The 20,276-nt window shown below is 42.2% G+C and overlaps 1 protein-coding gene across 3 annotated transcripts in view; it reads left to right on the forward strand.

The window, feature by feature from the left end:
* The window catches only part of spon1b (spondin 1b), a 71,240-nt gene that overhangs the window by 33,949 nt on the left and 17,015 nt on the right, over positions 1–20,276 (forward strand). For all 3 annotated transcript variants that reach the window (XM_042110723.1, XM_042110725.1, XM_042110724.1), the window contains exons 7-8: positions 17,237–17,301; positions 19,319–19,520. In XM_042110723.1, coding sequence (XP_041966657.1) covers positions 17,237–17,301; positions 19,319–19,520 — 267 coding nt within the window. The remainder of the gene's footprint in view (positions 1–17,236; positions 17,302–19,318; positions 19,521–20,276) is intronic.

Genomic DNA, 20,276 nt, shown 5'->3' on the forward strand with positions numbered 1-20,276 from the left:
AAAAACAAACAATTTCTTACAGCTGGTGTGCACCAGCTTGAAGAGTCTATTTTACCAGCTATGTTTTTCCTAACACAACATGTTTCTTCACCTAGAAGTTTCTACAATTATTCATGGCTCAGTTAGGATAGAGTTAACCATAGATTGTTTTAAAATACTAAAAAAGCCTTTTTTTTCTCCAAAATGAGCGATGCATTTTGCTTGCCATATTATTTAACAATAGTCTCATTTCCGAAATTTGCTAGTGTTCCAATACAAAATTAGTATGGGCAGTTGGGTGATCGTCAGGACAGAAGGTTGGCCCCTGATCCACATTGTGTTTTTCGCATTGTGTTCAGAGCGCCAAGCAATGACTTTCTTTTTAGCTACATAGAACTGAAAGGGGTTTTAAAGGACATACACATTATTTTTGTTACTCTGATAACTTTTCTTTAGTGTGTTTAGTCCCCTTTAGTGTACTCCATATAGCCATCTGAAGTGCTGGATAAATGATGGAGTTGTTTAGGCCTATGAGTGTGTTGGTTTTGACATATATCTCTGTTCAGTGGTTCATTTAAATGTCCCCAACAGCTTACAGTGCTGTTTCTGTTTATTTTAAAGAATATCCAACACATAACCCATCCCCGCCACACACACACACACACACACACACACACACACACACACAAATAAACACACACATACACACACACACACACGTACGCACACACACACACACACACACACACACACACATGGTTTGTTAATACATACGGGATGTGAAAATAGTTTGATGCTGTTATCTGGCAGAGAACTCTCTGTAATGGATTACTGAACCTTTTAGCACCCGCGGCATCATTCATAAACATGGTTGGTCCCTACAGAGATCTCAGAGAATAAGAACTATAGAAGCTCTAAGGGTTCCTTATGGTTCTTTTCAGGCTCTTCATGAAAAGAAATCCTCTATTTAAGGGGCCCTTATATTTTCACATCTGCAATTATTTTTGAATTTCAGTCAGGCAGAATGGATGGCCTGTTTCTTGAAGTTTTGTTTGGCACAGTTATATAACCAAAAGCTAGTTATCGTATTTAAGGGGGATCAGTGAGCTTTGGTGAGGCATTCTGTGTCGGTGAACATGCTGGTGTATGGCCATGCAGGGTAAGAATCTCACACAAGCTGAACAGTGCCCAGCCTTCCCTGGGATTGTTTGTTTTCACATGCTGCGTTTTATGGACCTTCAACAAAGGAGTGTCCCACAGAATGTTTAGAAAACATTTCAAACTGTGGTTTCAGCCTAGAGCCATCATCAATTCTCCTCACAGATAGGAAACTACTTTGTTTTTTGGATGAACATAAAGCTAATATTATTACACTCTGCAGATGTTTTGATGAAAAACCTGCTTGTGACTGCAGTCGTCCCTTGTGTGCGTGTAGTTGCTTTGTAGCATTGACCCTTATGCCTTCAAGTGCCAAGTTTGATTTCACATGGAGCTAGCAAGTGAAATCTCTGACATCTTTTTTTTTTTTTTCACTCGATGTTATGGGAGGACTTGAGTTTGGACTTCTCGATGGTGAACTGAGTTTCGCAGCAACTAATTTCCAGTTAAAGGAACACCCTCTCACACTCAGCCCCCCTCTGAGGTTGGATGCAACAGCACCATTACTGCTGAAGCCTGTTGTCCATTCCAAAGGCCTGTCTCCATGGCTGTCCGACTCCCAGCAGCCTCAACAACAAACAGGGATTAGAGGCTGCCTGTCAGAACTTTCTCCCTTCGCTCCCCCTGTGCTGGTCTCCTGTACGTTTGCTGTCGGAAGTTGTTTGTTTCAGAGCAGGGGGCATGGCTGCTGGATATGCAGTGGCCACTGCCTATTACTGTCACTCACGATTAGATAGCTGCCGAGTGCTCTGAATCTCGAGAGTTGAGAGCAACTTGTGCCTCGGTGTGGGCCCTGGCTTTGGCATGCGCCCGGGTCAAAAGGTCAATTTGGCTCCCAACAGGTCTATTACCTCAGCTGGCAGAGGGCCTGAAACTAATTATGAAATACGTAGCTGAGTAAAGTCATCAGAGCTGAAGGTCAAAGCAATTACTACATTCCCAGGCCCTGTATCTCTCTCTCTCTCTCTCTCTCTGTCTATCTTTCTCTTTTTCTTTCTTGCTCTATCTGTCTCTCTTTCTCTCTCTCTCTCTCTCTCTCTCTCTCTTTCTCTCTCTTTGTTTCTCTCCTTGCATCCATGGGAGTTGCCTGTGAGAATGCAGTAAAAAGCATGCATAGTGAAACATGCTGGGCGAATAATTGATTTGTCAGAACACACTCACTGGGAGCTCTGCACAAAAAGTTATAATCTTTCTCTCACCAGGTAGCTAACTCTTGCCCTTATATCTGCTGGAAATCCATCTTGCCCCTCTAATAGATAAGTAGAATTTGCATAAATGTCAACCTTTTTGCCAGCATGCTTAGAGTTTATGCAGAGAGAGATTTGTGAGCTCTGGTGAGGGCTTGCAAATGTTGGCTTCTCCGATTAGACCAAATAGGCCTCTAAAATATCTGCCATCTGCTAGTTCCCTCTCTCATTATACTGTGCAAATTTGCGATCCTATCTCGTGTTGCTTGTAGTGTGCGCAATTATTTCAATTTGGCCCGCTTGATTAGATTGACTTGCTCCCAAATCCAATTAACACTGGGTGATGACCATAAACAGCAACAGGCCTGTTTGCCGCGAGAGCCACCATGTAATGAGGAAGGACAGGCATCTGTGGATCTCGAGCCCAAGTGTCAATTAAGCCAGCGTCCCACTTCCTCCAGACAAGTGTTAAGGAGAAATGGAGGAAGTGGCGCTCCACGCATCTGTGTTTACCCAGCCTGTTTGCCTAATTAGGCACTGACTGACTGTCTGCGACGCAGACCGATCCAGTAAATATTCACCTACAGACGCAAAACGAGTCCACAGGAATGATCAGCAGACTAATGTGGCAGCGCCGCCACTGTGCACGTTTGTTCGGAAACTAGCCGAAAAACTTCACACGGTTTTTGTTTTGTTGATGCACTGCCTAGGATATGCACCTTTTGTGTGTTATAATGAAATTAAACATTTTGAAATAATACTAATATGACTACACGCAGAGCGTTCGCATCCATCCACATGGTTTCCAGCCACTCTAATGAATGAAGATGAAAACAACACGAGTGGGGTCACTCTGCCACTCTGCCATATGGTAATAGCAAGATTCCCTGTGGAGTTTTTTTTGCTGAAACTCACTTAAACTTCAGTTTCAGAGTCGAACAAAAAAAATAATCGGGTAAAAAACGTTCTTTACCGGCAGAGACTTACTTTATTCGGCAATCTCCATTTTCCCACTAAGTATTTTCTTAAACCATTACTGCCTGTCCATGCATCATGCTGTTTTGTGAAATTTAATTTGTACTGTGGGTGATCGATTGAGACGTTTCACCAAGAAAATGTCAAACTCTCAGAAACAACTTTGACAAATTAGCTTTCGTTTGACGGACTGGCGTAAAGTTGGATGGCTACATTATTGCCGTGGTTATGTTATTGAAATGATTTTAATCACCAAGGATTTCTGTCACTCTGTTGGGGTTGTGGGGTGGCAGGAGGAGGGGGGGGGGGGGTTATGGTTGGTCATATCTTGTCTCATGTTGCCAGGCATTGCCTAATGAGACAGAAAGAAAGGCCGCACACAGAAATGCCACGGCTACAAATTACGGCAGACAATTTATTTGATAAAGCAAATCTCAAATGCCACTTGTCATCGGCGGAGTAGCCATGGGATCACACGACTTAATGACTAAAGACATTTTTTCAGTTGTAAATAACATATTTTTTAGGTTGTTTTTGTGTTGTGACATTATTGAGATGTTTTTGTTTTCCGCATGAGTGAATTCACAGCAGATGTTCTTGTCAGAGGCATATGTGAGAGTGGGTTGCACGCCGTTTTGTAATAAAACAACTTTCTGTGAGTTTCCGCAGTGTCAGGATGGCCCAATTAATGAACTCAGGAATCTGTTCCCTGTCGCCTGCCCCCTTTGTCACCATATGTGTGTGGCAAAGGCTAAAGATAAGAATTCTGGGTAAACATTATAAAACGGCACGCAGCAGCACAGATGGGCTAAATGGAAATGTCTGGCATACCTCTGGAGCAGCAGAGGTATGCCAGAGAGAAACAGAGGCTTCAGCAGGAGAAGAGCCCCATAAAAAATGTTTGTTACATAATAGACCCATTTCTTATTTTAGAAGTTACATTGACAAAGCACATTAAAGAACAGGCGGATGAGAATGAACACACAGACACATCCGCGCACACATACACAAGCCACGTCACACACACACAAAAAGGGGCAAAAGCCCACACACACAGCCTCTCTCATGTTCTCTTGTTGTGTGTGAGAGAGTGAGCCAGAGCACAGTTCAATGTTATCTTGTTGATTTCCCTCCTTATTTCGAGGGATTTACATGAAGGTTTCGGGAATAGATTTTCCTCCCGCAGAATGTGGTATTATTAGATCTCAGTTATGGGGTAGGCTGCAGTAGAGCCACATCCAACTAGACTGGGGCTGCCTGTATACACTTCAACAAGGTCTTATTATCCTTGTTGGAAATTAAAAGGATTGTTTGATGTTGGCGAGTCTCGCGTGGAGAGACACAGTGGTGTGAAGAGAAGTGCGGCAGAAGCCGAGGCCTTTCTCTCCGAGTATTGTTTGATCTGAGCTGTTTATGAGACGCTTGCCATCTGTTTAATGTCGGAACACTTCATCATTTCAGCGAGCCAGACCACAATTTATTTTTTGATCACTTTTGTTATACTTGAAAGTGTCTGTCTAATTAGAGGCCTGTCGTGCTTCCCACAGTGTGGAGACAGACGAGTGTATTAGTGAGTGAGGGAGACATGGAATGATGGAATGAGAGTTACCTTAGGGAGCTACAAGAGAACATCGCAATTTGTCCAGACGCTCAAAATGTGATAGGAATTTTTGGCTATTCTTGACAGTGCACTCCATTCTCCTGCAACGTGTGTATCAATGCCTCTCTGACAAGTGATTTCTGTCATTGTCAGTGCACTGTCATAATCAAGTTTACTCTTGCTGTTGTAAATTGAATCGCTCCCAGTATCCTACTATCCTATAGTGTATCCTACTGGATTTTTTTTGGACATATTTTGATCATTTTTGATGGGTGTGGATAGCTCAGGCATGATAAATGAAACATCCTATTGATTCTGCGTGCTGCACACTCTTTCCTTAATTGGTATGAAATGAGCCACCTCCATCCTCCCACGCAGTGGATTAGAGTGGAGCCAGCCACGGTTGCTTCGCTGGAGATGTGCATTTCACACACAATGCACCAGGATGGGAAGGAAAGCAGAGGATTATGACAATGTCTGGCCAAGTAAAAAAAAAACAATGTCTCCTGGACCTACCTCGATACACTTTCTCTCTTTCTCTCTCTCTCTCTCTCTCTCTCTCTCACATACACAAACACATACACACATACACACACACACACACACACACACACACACACACACACACACACACACACACACACACACACACACACACGCATACAGACACCCTCACACAGGAAAGAAAAAAAATAGATAACACAATTTCACCAACCACATTATTAGTTCAACTATGAGTTGGAACAAAAGAATGATAAGTGATGGATATCCTATTACAGTAAAGCAGTACATTTACATGTACTTTTATTCATTTGGCAGACGCTTTTATCCAAAGCGACTTACAACAATAAAATAACATAAAATAAATAAAATGCAGTGCAGTAACCAGACTTGCCTCATTAGTGAAAGCGCATAGGCCCATTTCGTTTTACCTTGAGAGGACGAAGCCTATAACTTCAAGATATGTTACGGTACTAATGCAATGAGTGAAACTTGATGAGACTTTTAGGATTCAGCCTTAGTTGTTTTGTTTGTTTGTTTGTTTCCCAACTTCTGACACCTATTGAGGGTGTGCGAGGGTGTAGAAGGTGACATTACTGTACAATAACACACTGTTGCATCATCTGCTCATCACCTTAGCAACAGCCTGCCCCAATCCAGGATGTCTCTATCTGAATCTGCACGCGCGCACACACACACACACACAGCGACACACACACACATACACATACACACACAGCGACACACGCATGTGTGGCTTTAGAGGCACTGAGCCAGGCTCTCGCTCACATACTGACATATGACTTCTGTTTCGGTATGACAGTGTTCTCTTTCCTCCCTAATCAAACACAGTGAAATCCCTGTCTGACAGTCAGGGAGCAGAACATATGGAGAGATCTTTTTCAGCTGCCTGCTCTGGATGGCAGCTGGTGGCTGTGGGAGGCTGCTGGGTAGGATAGAGTTGTCAGGTGAGGGTCGGGGTCGGGGCTGTTTGGACTAGGAGGGTAGACTTTGTGTTTGCACCATCTATCATCTGTTGGCCCATTCCCCTTCACATGCAGACACACACACACACACACACACACACACACACACACACACACACACACACATATACACGAACACACACACACACACAGAGGGAGAGACATACACAGACACATGTATACACACATACATGCTAACAAACACACACACACACACACACACACACACACACACACATATATATATATCTAATATATGCACCCCCCTCACCCACTCACAGCAGCTGGTTCTGACACCAGCTGCAGGGTGAGATTAAGGACACCCTCCTGTGTGAGGCAGAGAGAGGGACGCTAAGTTGGAAGTTGGAGATAATATGTGACGCAGGCACTGACCGGCCTGACTTTGCTGGAGCTGGGAAGCCGCTGGCTTTTGGAAGGTCACCTCAGATTACTCGCCACTTCATCGGCGCTCCGCCTGCACTGGGCTGCTGGACGAGACACGCAGCACAGTGCAGGCCAGCCCCAGAGTCCAGTGTTTGCCTTCTCAGCAACGCCGAAACAATGACGGCTCATCTCCGACAGTTTGCTACCTCGTCAGCATTTGCATTCACATCTTTGTAGCATATTCTTAGGCGTGTGTGTGTGTCTGTGTGTGTGTGTGTGTGTGTGTGTGTGTGTGTGTGTGTGTGTGTGTGTGTGTGTGTGTGTGTGTGTGCGTGGTGTGTGGGTGTGCGTGTGCGTGTGTGTAAGTGTGTCTGTATTGGCACATTGACACTGCAGTAGTTGGACTGTGAGGGTAACCTTTCTGGAGACATTTTCTAGTGTGACCTGTAACTCCTGTTCTACACCCTAAAAGGTTAGAAGAGTCCTTATATGGCAAGCCTCTCTATCTCATAGCACCCCATGAGCTCTACAATATCATCTCTTCACTCCTAGTGTATGTGTGTTTGTTTGTATGTGGACCTGTCTGTGAGAGTGAGTGAGTAAGAGTATGTGTACATGTATGTGTGTGTGTATGTGTGTTTGTATGCGTGTGTGTGTGTGTGTGTGTTTGTGTGTGTGTGTTTGTGTGTGTGTGTGTGTGTGTGTTTGTATGTGTGTGTGGTGTACTGTATGTCATTCTTTCTCTCTTTCTCTCTCCCCCACTCCCTCCCTCCCTCTCCCTGTGTGTGTGTGTGTGTGTGTGTGTGTGTGTGTGTGTGTGTGTGTGTATGCGTGTGTGATGGAGTGCTGGAGCTCAGTCAGTGGTCTGTATGAGTCAGAGATGCATTTACATCAGAACATAATTGAAATGAAAAAGGATGGGTGGGGCGGGGGGGGGGGGGGGGGGGGGGAGCGGTGCAGTTGGTGAGAAACGGAAACAACAGAACAAAAACAAAAACACAATAGCACGGAATGGAAGAATCCCTTTGAAAAAGAGTGACACCCATTCTCATTTACATTTTACATCCGTGCGGGAGCGGCCCCCGCGAACAAGCGTGCAATTACTCTCACCATCATGTCACCAGAGGAGGGCTCCTTTGCCCGCCGCCCACGGGCAGACGCCTGCGCCCAGGCGATTATGGAAATTATGGCCAGCGTGCCCAAATTACTTTCAAAGTAACTTTGAGGGAGAGGTGCCCGCTTTCCTGGCAGCCGCCGTTGAAGGCGCCCATTGCGCCACCGCCATCATCACCATCACCATCATCGGCGTCATTATCTGCCAGAGCTGGGGATGCGCTCGCTAGGGAAAGTCAATGAAGACAGATGAGGGCGCACCAGGACGAGCTTAGTGCACAGTGGAATGAATGGGATTTAAATGAGGTTAAATACTCAAATTGGGACTAATCTGCTCGCTGCTGTTCTGCCTGTTTTACTCACTGAAGACTTATTCAGTAGTTGTGAGTTTTAAAACTTTGTATTGTGTGATATTCGTCTCTTCACCTCTCCTTGGTTTTCCTCTTAGACATGACAGCAATTACTGTGTATCTAGCATATGACATCAACAGTGGTAACTATCCGCACCTAATAAAGTAAGAATAACATTAAGCCTTAGGGTTTGCATGAAGTACATAATTAACATGCACATACAGCACCAACACACAAAAAAAACAGCAGCTCCAACACTGCCGCCCAGGTAAATTAGGGACATTATCATTTATTTTCACCAAGCTTCCCCTAGCTATAGTCAGAAGATATTCCATGAGAAAAACTTCAGTTCAGTTCAGTTCCTCTAAAAATCACAAATCCGTTTGTATTTGTGTGCGGACACACCAGTGTTGTGGGGAGTCTGGGAGTGTTGACAGCGTCTTAGTGAGAGAGAGAGAGAAAGAGAGAGTCAGAGAGGGAGAGAAAGAGAGAGAGTCAGAGAGGGAGAGAGGGAGAGAAAGAGAGAGAGAGAGAGGGAAAGTGCTGTCGGCCTGAGAGGGGAGAGTGCTGTCGGCCTGAGTGAAGGCCCTGAGCCCGAGTGGCGGGTGCGGCCAGTGGAGCTAATAGCAGGGGCCGAGAGCGGGGAGGCCCCAGAGGGCCCGAGGAGAGCAAGGCCAGCCGTGGCCAGCCAGAGGCAGGCGTCCTCCTCTCCCCCAAAAGAGCCCCAGAGGAGTACAGCCTCTCAAGATGGCTTCAGAGCTGCCAGCCATCCGTGGACAAAATACACACTACTTCCTCCTTTTCTCTTTGCTCGCTGGCTTGATTTCTTGTTTCGACTTTCTGATCTTTCTGGGACACTGATGGGACTGCAAGCCCAGACATAGAAAAAGGAGGTGCCTAAATGTGTTCTCACTTACCCTTTAGCAGTCAAACACACTGTTAACTTCACCTTGGTCATTGCTGTAATAAGCCCTTAAACATGTAGATAGCTGTGTGATGCTAATGCATCAACTGTAGGAGGGAAGCAATGATACTGCCCCATCCCTCTTTCATTTCACTCACTTTGCTTCTATATGCACATTTCCGGCTAAATGTATCAGATCCAGTGCTGGAAAAACACTTTAAAAAGTCTTTGAGCTCTTGTGTCTCTCATTTCCATATCTCTCTCTCTCTCTCTCTCTCTCTCTCTCACACACACACACACACACACACACACACACACACACACACACACACACACACACACACACACACACACACACACACTCACTCTCACTCTCTCTCACTCTCACTCTCTGTTTACAGTACCCATTCCGGCAGATAAAAGACTGATGAATTGAATGAATCATCTCATTTCAGGAAGCACCATTTTGTCTTAAACCTTCTAAGGCTGAATTGTTGTTTTTTTTTCCCTACTTCTTCAAATTAATGACCATTTGTCAAGTCCTTTGTGGTCCTTCTGTGCGTCTCTTTCATGTTGGGATGGCATACTCTGACAGTATCCCCACAATCCCTATTTAGTAATACATCAAACGGGGTCTGTTTACAGGCGGGATGTGAATTTTTCAGCAGCAGGCTTGGAGTTGGCGACAAACTGCATTCTCCTCTGCTGCCACTCTCTTGCTTGTGCTCTTCATGTGAGGACAGAGAGGATGCGTTTCTCCCACCAGCAGTGAGCTTTGAATTCATGTGAGGCTCTTTTCACTTGAAACGTTTGATTGGCAATAGATGTTTTCTCGGCGCGCCAAACATCCTGTTTTGCAAAGCTACCGCCCTATTCACAAGTGGAATGAGAATTGGTATTCATTTATGCTAAGCAAGTTGGTAAACTACTCCATTTAGCTTTTTTAGGGAAAGTCATGAAAAGTTTAGCTTCACATTTCTGATTGGAGACACAGTCGTTCTTCCACCTGCAACGGTTGACTTCAGCACTTCTTTATCTACCACTGAGTGTCATTCCTCTCAGTAAGCCATGTGGATGTGCAGTACATCTGTGTGTGTGTGTGTGTGTGTGTGTGTGTGTGTGTGTGTGTGTGTGTGTGCGTGCAAGCCTTTGTGTGTGTGTGTGTCCATCAGGGTTTGCAGGTCTCTGTGTGTGTGTGTTTCAGTCTGTGTGCATGCAAGTGTGCCTGTGTGTGTGTGTGTGTGTGTGTGTGTGTGCGTGTGTCTTTTCTCCATGCACAGTCGAGCCGTATGAATCCTAACCTGCTTTCTCTCTCTCTTTCTCTCTCTCTCTGTCTCTGTCTTTCTCTCTCTCTGTCTGTCTTTCTCTCTCTCTTCTCATCTTTGTTTCTCTGTCTTTCTCTCTCTCTCTGTCTCTCTGTCAAATCATCAAATCAAATCAAATCAAATGGTGCTTTATTGGCATGAATGAGTAAAGTCACTGTTGCCAAAGCTACAAGTATAACATGTTAATAATCAACTTTACATAAGTATTGGTATAGAGATAAAATGAAATAATGAAAGGAAAGTAAAAAAATATATATATAATAATAATAATGAAAGGATAAATGACAAATGGTATTAAAAGGACAGTAATAGCTTCAGCAATAGTGCTATACTGTAGGAAAAAATAGAAAAAAAAAAGTATTATTGTAAACACATTATATGCCTACACTTGCAGATACATCTACATAAATCAATTTGAGGTAAATAGCAATACCTAATATCAAACATAGTATTTACATGTACACAAAGGGGATAAACTCAATAAAATCAATATGCCACATACATGAAAGTTACAACTTTTCTCTTGTTTTATGGCAGGTCATAATATAATCTGCAGCTAGGCATGAACAGTTTCTGCCTCTCCCAATAATATATATAGTTTTCCTTGTGGAGATAGATTTTCAAATTCTGTTATATGCTTTTTGAATTCAGCAAAAAAAATGTCCCTTATAGGTGCATATCTGATGCAATTAAGAAGGAAATGTTCCTCGTTTTCTACATAATTTATGCAGAAGCTACAGTTCCTCATATGTCTAGGCACCCATGTTTGTCTATGTCTACCAGTTTCAATGTGTAGGCTATGGTCACTGATTCTGTATTTTGTCAGTGTTGTTCTTTTCTTTCTATCTTTGATGTAATTTAAATATGGGGCTATACAGTAATTTCTGTTCAGGGTTCTGTATATATCTAGTTTGTCATTCGTTTTTATTTCTTCCTTCCAGAATTTAGTATAATGCATCTGATTTGTGTTGATAATTTCTTTCAGTATAGATTTTGTCATGTGACTTAGGCTGTTTATGTTATTTTTGTTTGCAATTTGGAATAAGGGGTCACACTTCTGGGTAAGGGACTTTTGCTTGAAAGCCTTATGGTGGTATGTGCCAGCATTGCTTTTTGCCAGATGTAACCAAAATTTGGAGGCCCTTTTGTTGATGTCGATAAGTAAAGGGAACCTCCCCAATTCAGAGCGGCAGGCCAAGTTGGATGATGTTCTATGTACACCCAAGTCATCTTTACAGATTTGTAGGTGCAGTAACTTAGTTGGGCCCTTATCCCACTTTTTATAATCAAGCCCGTATAGGGGTCCCCAAATCTCACTGCCTTACAGAGCAATAGGCTTGATAATGGAGTCCATAATCTTGAGCCAGAATTTAGTTGGTGGATTGAATTTATTAAGCTGTTTTTTAATTAAGAAATATGTCCTTCGTGCTTTGTCAGCCAGGTTTTTTGATACCAGATTAAACCTTCCTGAAGATGTTGTAAGTCCTAAATAGTTATAGTGTGATACTTGCTTTATGTTTCCCCAATTTTAAAATTGGTTTCTTTTCCTGATTTCTTTTGAAAAACCATGATTTTTGTTTTGTCAGTATTAATAGGTAATGCCCAATTTTTGCTATATGTTTCGAGAATATCAAGGCTTTCTTGTAGACCTGCTTTTGATGGCGAAAGTAAGACCATGTCATCTGCAAAGAGAAGGCATTTTATATTTGTGCTGTCAAGTACAAGTCCAGGAGATGTTGATTTGTTGATTGCTACAGCTAGCTCATTGATGAAAATATTAAAGAGTATTGGACTTAGGCTGCAACCTTGCCTAACTCCTCTACCCTGCTTAAAGAACTCTGTTCTGGTGTTATTCATTTTAATACAACATGTATTTTCTTGGTATATGTCTTTTATTATAGAGTAGACATTGCCTTTTATACCACTCTCAATAATTTTTAGTAGCATGCCCTCGTGCCAGATGGAATCAAAGGCCTTTTTAAAATCAACAAAGCATGCATAGATCTTTCCTTTACTTGTTTTTGTACATACTGTTCAGTAAGTGAGTGGAGGGTATAGATGTGGTAGGTGGTTCTAAATTCAGGAAGGAAGCCTATCTGACTTTTGCATAAAATGTTCTTATTATCCAAGAAGGTAAGTATTCTTGTTTTCAGTATATTACAGAAAATGTTACCAAGAATATTCGTGACACAGATCCCACGATAGTTATTTGGGTTCATTTTATCACCATTTATGTATACTGGGGTTATCAATCCTTGGTTCCATACCCTAGGATAATATCCTGTTCTCATAACCAGGTTGAACAGTTTAAGGATTGCTTCTCTTGTCAGTGGAGTACTATGCATAAGCATTTCTGAGGAGATTATATCAATCCCACAAGCTTTTCATTTAGCTCTGATAGTTTGATTGGGCTGTCTAGATCATTTTGGTATGAAACTGTTTGCTCCAGTTTCTTTAATTTTTTAAGTATTTCTTTTTGGGCTTGGTGTTGTCAATTTTCTTTAAAACTATAGAGCTCTTCAAAATGATTTTTCCAAATGTTTCCATTTGTTATAGATAGTGAGTCCTTTTTTTTTGAGGTGTCTATTTTGTGCCATATCTTTCAAAAGGTGTTGGTGTCAATGGCCTCCTCAATTTGTTCAAGCTTAGATGTCATATTTAGCTTTTTTTGACCTCAAAAGTGATTTGTATTGTTTTAGAGCATCTAAGTACTTCAAGCGTATATCTTGATTGGGGTCTCTATGTTTCTTATTTGAGAGTACTCTTAGGTCGTGCTTAGCCCTAAAACACTCGTGATCAAACCATTTTTCCTTTGAGCATTTTTTCTTTCTTGTTTTTTTTTTTTTTCATTTTTTCTATGATGCCTGACATATGGGCAATTTTCAAGAATATATTGGTTAGTTCCTCAGCAGCAGAGTTGACACTAGATCTTTCGTTTGTGAATTTAGAGAATAAGAAAGTGAATATCATGTTTTCTATGTGTATACTGTTAGATATAGCTTCATACTTTGACTGACTGTCAAATGTTTTCCATTTGTGTTTATAAAGAATGGGGAGCATTTTTTGGTGTTCATTTTGGACTGGTATTCTGTAGAGGTTCAAAAGAATTTTGATTTGACAGTGATCTGACATTGGTAGTTGTGGCATGACCATGAAAGCTTTTATCTTTCTATGTGGTAGATCTGTTAAACCATAGTCTATGACACTATTACCTAGATGGGAGCAGAATGTATGTCTTCCTAGCGAGTCCCCAGATGTTCTTCCATTTAAGATGTATAAACCAAGATTTTTGTATATGCAATAGTTGTTTCCCACTTTTGTTAGATATGTCATCAAAACTTTCTCTTATAGAAGGTAACTCTAAAGATCCTGTGTTAAACACATTTCTTCCAAATATATGGTCATCTCCTTCTGAATATATATAATCCAGTTCTTTCCCAGTTCTGGCATTAAAATCTCCACAGAGAAGGACTGATCCTTTGGCTTGGAACTGCAATATTTCATTTTGGAGATTTTCAAATGCCAGTTCATCATAGTATGGGGATTTTAGGGGTAGCATGTATATGGCACACAGATATAAAACATTGTCATATTCAGATGAGCTGTTTGTTATTTTTAGCCAAATGTGAGATTTTCCCTTTTTTATTGGTTGTATGTGCTCAGTTAGAGCATCTTTGTGCCATATTATAATGCCTCCTGATGCACGGCCATTCTTTGATTTGGGCTGTTTCAGGGGGGGAATGATCAGCTTTTTGTAGTTACAAGGACAACCTGTCCTAAGATCTTTGTTGCTCCATGTTTCTAATAAAATAATAATATCAACATTTTTAATTGTAGATTGGAAAATAGGATCTGATGTCTTTAACCCAAAAGTAGAGGAATATAATCCTTGTATATTCCAGCTAATTATGCTCAATGACATGTGTTTTTGTATTGCTTTGGATGTTTTTACAAGTGGAACTTATAATTACTTATCAGTAAAATTCTAAGGAAGTATTATGGTTAACTAATAGTGATAAAAGTCTAACTACAAATGCACAAATAAAATAAAATAATAATGATGAAAAATGAAATAATAATAATAAAAAAAATAAAAAAAAACTGTTATTTATACATACTGTGCAGAGCTGGTCAGTGCAGTAATTTTGAACAGATCAAGGCTAGCATTTCTCTAATCTGGCTCTGTTGGTCCAATGGCTTTGTATGTTTTGCTGCCACTGTTGCATAGCTCTCTTGTGTAGTTTGAGTGGCAGCATGGTTTTCCTGGCGCTGAGCTGTTGATGCAGATGCATGGCTGTCTTGTATCAGATTGTTTTGTTGACTGCTATGGTAGGATGGTGGAGATTCAGCAGTGTTGCTTTTCTGATGGGGTGTCTGTCTTCTGCCATTGCGATCTAGGGCTGTGTCCTTTAATGCTTTTGCCAGTATTCGTATTCCTTTGTTGTTCAGGTGGATGTGGTCATACATGTGTTGTAGGTGAATGTCAGGATGATTGACCAAATGAATTTGTGGGACAGGGCTGCAAAGCATTTGAAGATCCTTGTTGATCTGTTGAATTAATTGCGGGGGCTTGTCGAGCCTGGGGAGCAGGGATGACACGATTATTTTGGCCGATGGTGCAATCGTGGCTGCTTTCTTTGCTGCCTTACTTAGGTTCATTCCTATGTCTTTTTTTCCTGATGTGAGATCATTCGTGCCCGTATGAATGATGATGTGTGTGGCATCTTTCAGTCTCTTATCATCTAGTATCTCTAGTGCACTTGTTGTTGGGCACCAGAGTTTTATTGCTTTTTTCTTAGGAAACAGACGGTTCATGTTTATGAATTTTCCATTAGAGTCACTCAGAAGGATAATTTATGGATTATTCTCATGGTGTAGGGGTCTCATTTGATGTGGAGTCTGCATATTTGGCCTAATTGTTTTTCCAGTATTTTCATATATGGCTTTTTTCACAGTGGATGTCCTGTTGTCCTGGGATGGTGTTTTAGAGTTCTCTTCCTGTGGACGTTGCACGGTGCTGATGTTAGTGGTGGCTGGAGCTGGAGTGGGAGAGGAGGCTGGTACAGAAACATTGTCCTCAGGTTTTGCTGGACTGTTCCTCTGTTCTTCCCTTAATATTAGAAGGTCCTTCTGGAGCTCTTCGATTTGTCGGAGGTGCTCGTCACTGAGGCAACGGATCTCAGTCTGCATAGCCTGACTGGTCTCTCTCAGGTCCCTCTGGAGCTCCTCGACTTGTCTGAAGTGCTCGTCACTGAGGCAACGCATCACTGTTTGCAGGGTCAGATAGTTCTCCTTATTGTCCCTCTGGAGCTCCCCCACCTGTTCTCCATCTGCAAAGACAGGTTATTCTCCTCCAGCTCCTTCACTACACTCCTTAGTCCTTGGATTTCCTTTTTCTGATTGTTGAATAGGATGTTTAGTTCCTCGCCATTCAGGTTAGTCTCTCTGAAGTCGACAAACTCTCTCTCCAGAGTGGACAATCCATTCCTTAAAGATGTTATATTTTTTGAGATGGGTGAGGAGAGAGGGTTGATGTTTGTCTTTTGGTCATCCTGGCAAGATTTTGTACAAGGTTTCACCTTTGTTTCATTGTTGACTAAATTGACAAGTGAGTTGAAACTCTTTTGAAAGTGTTCTAGGCTAGTCTCAGAGCCTTGAACCATGACAGTCCCATTGTGATAAATATTAAAAGTGAGTTTGCCATTATTGGTGTTGTCATCGTCATCAACTGATATTTGTCTTCCTCTGCTGATGCCACACTTTTTTATATTTGTGTATGTGTGGCACAGAGCAGTATGCCAAGCTCCTGTACTTTTTGTAAAGAAAACAAGATCACATTTCACCTTTACTCCTGCAGTGACTTTGTAGTCTGCAGTAAGTGTCTCTGGCATCTCCATTAACTTTTTAAGTTTATATTCTTTCCTTTCCTTTATGGATTTCATATTTTCTGGAAATTTAATTTCAAGAATGTTTGTAGTAGATTGTTTTTTCATGTTTGTTGATTGATAGTAAAAGTATGTTGGCACTTCAAAGTATAGCAGTTCCACTGGTTAAACATCCAAAGACTAGTTTACAGGTTCATTCTCATTATAAAATGAAATGGAATGAAGAAATATATATATATCTTTAAAAAAATAAAAATGTTTCTTCTTCAGTTTTCTTCAGTTAGCCTAAGTTATTAGCTCTAAGGCAGTTGATTGATTCTTCTTTAAACAATACAATGCAATGCAAGTACAATGCAATGTGTTGCTATGGAGACAGCAGATGCTAGTGTAGCAGTTACAGTTGCACTAGTAGAAAAATCATCTAATTCTTATAATTTCCGAAGTTCTTACTTTCTTGTTTGCAGTTCTGTTCTGTCCCTGGGTCTTCTCATACAGTTATTCGCCTTTTTCTTCTTTGATTTCTTGTTTTTTCCAAAAGAAAGTCAAAGTTTTTGCACTGTTTTTCAGGAGCTTGGTTGTTTTGCTACTGCTGTAGAACCTCGGAACCCAAGAAGGACCTGTCTTTCTCTCTTTGTCTTTCTGTCTTTCTCTCTCTCTGTCTCTCTGTCTTTCTCTCTCTCTTCTCATCTTTGTCTCTGTCTCTGTCTTTCTCTCTCTCTCTGTCTCTGTCTCTCTCTCTCTCTGTCTCTGTCTCTCTGTCTCTCTGTCTTTCTCTCTCTCTGTCTCTCTCTCTCTCTGTCTCTCTGTCTTTCTCTCTCTCTCTGTCTCTCTGTCTTTCTCTCTCTCTTCTCATCTTTGTCTCTCTGTCTCTCTCCTCTGTGTCTGCAGGGTGATGACGTGCTGACAGTCATTAAAACCAAGGCACAGTGGCCAGCCTGGCAGCCTCTCAATATGTAAGTGTGCCTTGTTTACTCACATCTCCTCTTTCTCTCTGTCTTTCTCTCTCTCTCTGTCTCTGTCTTTCTCTCTCTCTGTCTCTGTCTCTCTGTCTCTCTGTCTTTCTCTCTCTCTGTCTCTCTCTCTCTCTCTCTCTCTCTCTCTCTCACACTCCTGTCGAGTCTGGAGGCGTACACATTTGAATAAGTTAAGTTATTCATGAAACGTCCATTGAATGCAAAGTTCGGCTCTCTTAATGGATTCACAGAGTTATTTTTGAAAATCAAAAAACAATAATTAGATAGAAAGAATTTAATTAAACATCAAATTCACCGGCAAAGTGGAAAGCGGAAGTCTGTGCAGACACCGTGTTTGTTCTGCCAAATTATTCATCCTTTCTTCGGTTTGAGGTTTTTGTCTCCCTCTCGGTTGTCGTACATTCCCATAGCAGTGGTGCTACAGCGGTTGGTTTAGGAACAACATGTCTTTAGTACCTGCCTGCCCTGCCTCTGGATATTCTCCCAAAATTCATTAATGTGTCGTAGGGCTGGGCGATATGGACCAAAAGTCATATCCCGATATATTTAGGTTGAATATCGATATACGATATATATCCCAATATTTTTTCCGCAAAGTTAGAGCTGTAAAATGAAATGTTCAGTCAAATATGTTATTGAAAACTCACTACTCAAATAACAATAAAATGTAAACATAAAACTGGAGTGCCTTTTTTGAAATCAAAGCTCATTTAAATAAAAAAATATCTTAAATAAAAATAGCCTATAAAATAAAATAGGTCAATCTTTTTCTGAAATAAATATATTTCTATGAGAAAAGTAGCGTGCAGTTTCACAGCAGTGCAGAGAGGGGAGCAGTACAAAGAGCTCCGGTCAGCGGCTTGCGTGGAGCAAGGATCACGGCGCAAATTTGAACTATATCGATATATGCGATATGGTCTAATCCCATATCGCATTTTAAATATATCATTTACATTGATATATCGCCCAGCCCTAATGAGTCAGTTAATATTTGATGAGCTGTTTTGTTTGCGAGGGGAAGGGCTCTGTGTTGATGAGACGTGCGTCCCGAGGGGGCTGTGGCAGTCGAGGTTAATGGCATCCCTGCAGCCTTGTCTCTTATCAGGACATTCCGTTGACCTGTTGCAGTATCAGACTGTCAATTAAGGCCGTCAATTTCCTCTGTTTAGACGCGAGGAGTTTGCAAGCAGCTAATTATTTCTGTCGGATTAAGAAGCATACAAGATAAACGCCTGGACCCACGTGGGGCCATTGTGGGTCTGTTGTCTCCCTCCAGGTACTGTATGTGAGAAAAATATCTCACTCCTCACAGAAGACAACAGCTCTGGGTGTTCTTGTTGACTTATTGTAGTTGGGATTGGGTTTTAATTTGTTTTTGTTTGGTTTATAGACCATTAAAAAGTTCTAAGCCAGACGGTTGCTGCTTTAGGCATCACACCTCGCCTCTCGTGAGTCAGTCTTCTTCAGCAGCCGTGGTAGATCAGATCAGTTGCATGAGTTTAAACAGCACGTGTGGAGTTACATGCTATGCTTCTCCATCTGCTGCACAGCCAGATCAATCTCAGTGTGTCTGAATGTCATGAGAGTTCAAGTGGCCATGTAAACATCATGAATATTAAAGGAGTCGTAATCCATAGTGCTGCAGGGTGAGGGATTGCACCATGTGGCAGGTGTTTTCTAAAAGTTTACACATTATCTGGTTTACTTTAATGAGCTTCGAGCGGTTTACTGCCAGTAGGGAAAATGCCCACTAAACTACCCAGTGACCCGCTAAGATACAAACATATGCCACTGCAATATAAGCACATGTCACTTTGATACAAACATGAGTGTTCATGCTTTGAAAGGGCAACATTGCAAGCATTGGCATGTTACCTCTATAGCCCATAAGCTTATACACTAGTGATGCCAGATAGACAACCATGAAAGAGGTACAAAAATATCTGTTCTTTGCCCCCCCCCCCCCCCTTTTTTCCCTCCACCCCTCACTGTGTAGCCGGACGGCCCCATCAGCGGAGTTTTCGGTGGACCGCACAAGGCACCTCATGTCCTTCCTGACCATGCTGGGCCCCAGCCCCGACTGGAACGTGGGCCTGTCTGCCGAGGACCTCTGCACCAAGGAGTGCGGCTGGGTGCAGCGCCTGACACAAGACCTCATCCCCTGGGACGCCGGCACCGACAACGGGGTCACCTACGAGGTGTGTGCGTCGTCTCAACGACCCCCCGACTCCACTCCCATCAAACAGAAGCCGTGAGCAACACGCGTTAAGTTTGTCTCTAAGAGTCTCATCCTTGTAGCTGTGAGGCAGGCGAGACGCACAGACGCCCCTCCTGCCAGGTGCCATGAATGGCTCTTGAGAAATTGCATTTGGAGTTTTACAGCCTGTGAATATACAAGTCACCAGGCATCTAGTGGAAAACAAACACAAACACATTCCATGCAAAAAAAAATAAGAAAAATATTATGAGCAAACATACAGAAGCGCATTCAGTGTGTTGTTATTAATGCCATTAAGACGTTCATATTTACCCACACCGGATTCCAAACTAAATAGCCTTATAGACTGAGCTCTGTCAGTGGACTGTATTCGGAGGTCCACAATCACAGCTGCCCTCTGCTGGAATGAAAGCAAACAGGGCAACACACGAGTCGCTGAGAGGTGGTAGTATGCGTAGTGCACTACAGAGGCAGTAGTATGGGTTGTGTACTACAGAGGCAGTAGTATGGATAGTGTACTGCAGAGGCAGTAGTATGGGTAGTGTACTACAGAGGCAGTAGTATGAGTAAGTACAGTAAGGTGGTAGTACTGTATGGGTAGTGTACTACAGAGGCAGTAGTATGAGTAAGTACAGTAAGGTGGTAGTACTGTATGGGTATCGCACTACAGAGGCAGTAGTATGGGTAGTGTACTAAAGAGGCAGTAGTATGAGTAAGTACAGTAAGGTGGTAGTAC

This window comes from Alosa sapidissima, chromosome 11 (genome assembly GCF_018492685.1).
Source record: "Alosa sapidissima isolate fAloSap1 chromosome 11, fAloSap1.pri, whole genome shotgun sequence".
NCBI lineage: Eukaryota > Metazoa > Chordata > Actinopteri > Clupeiformes > Clupeidae > Alosa > Alosa sapidissima.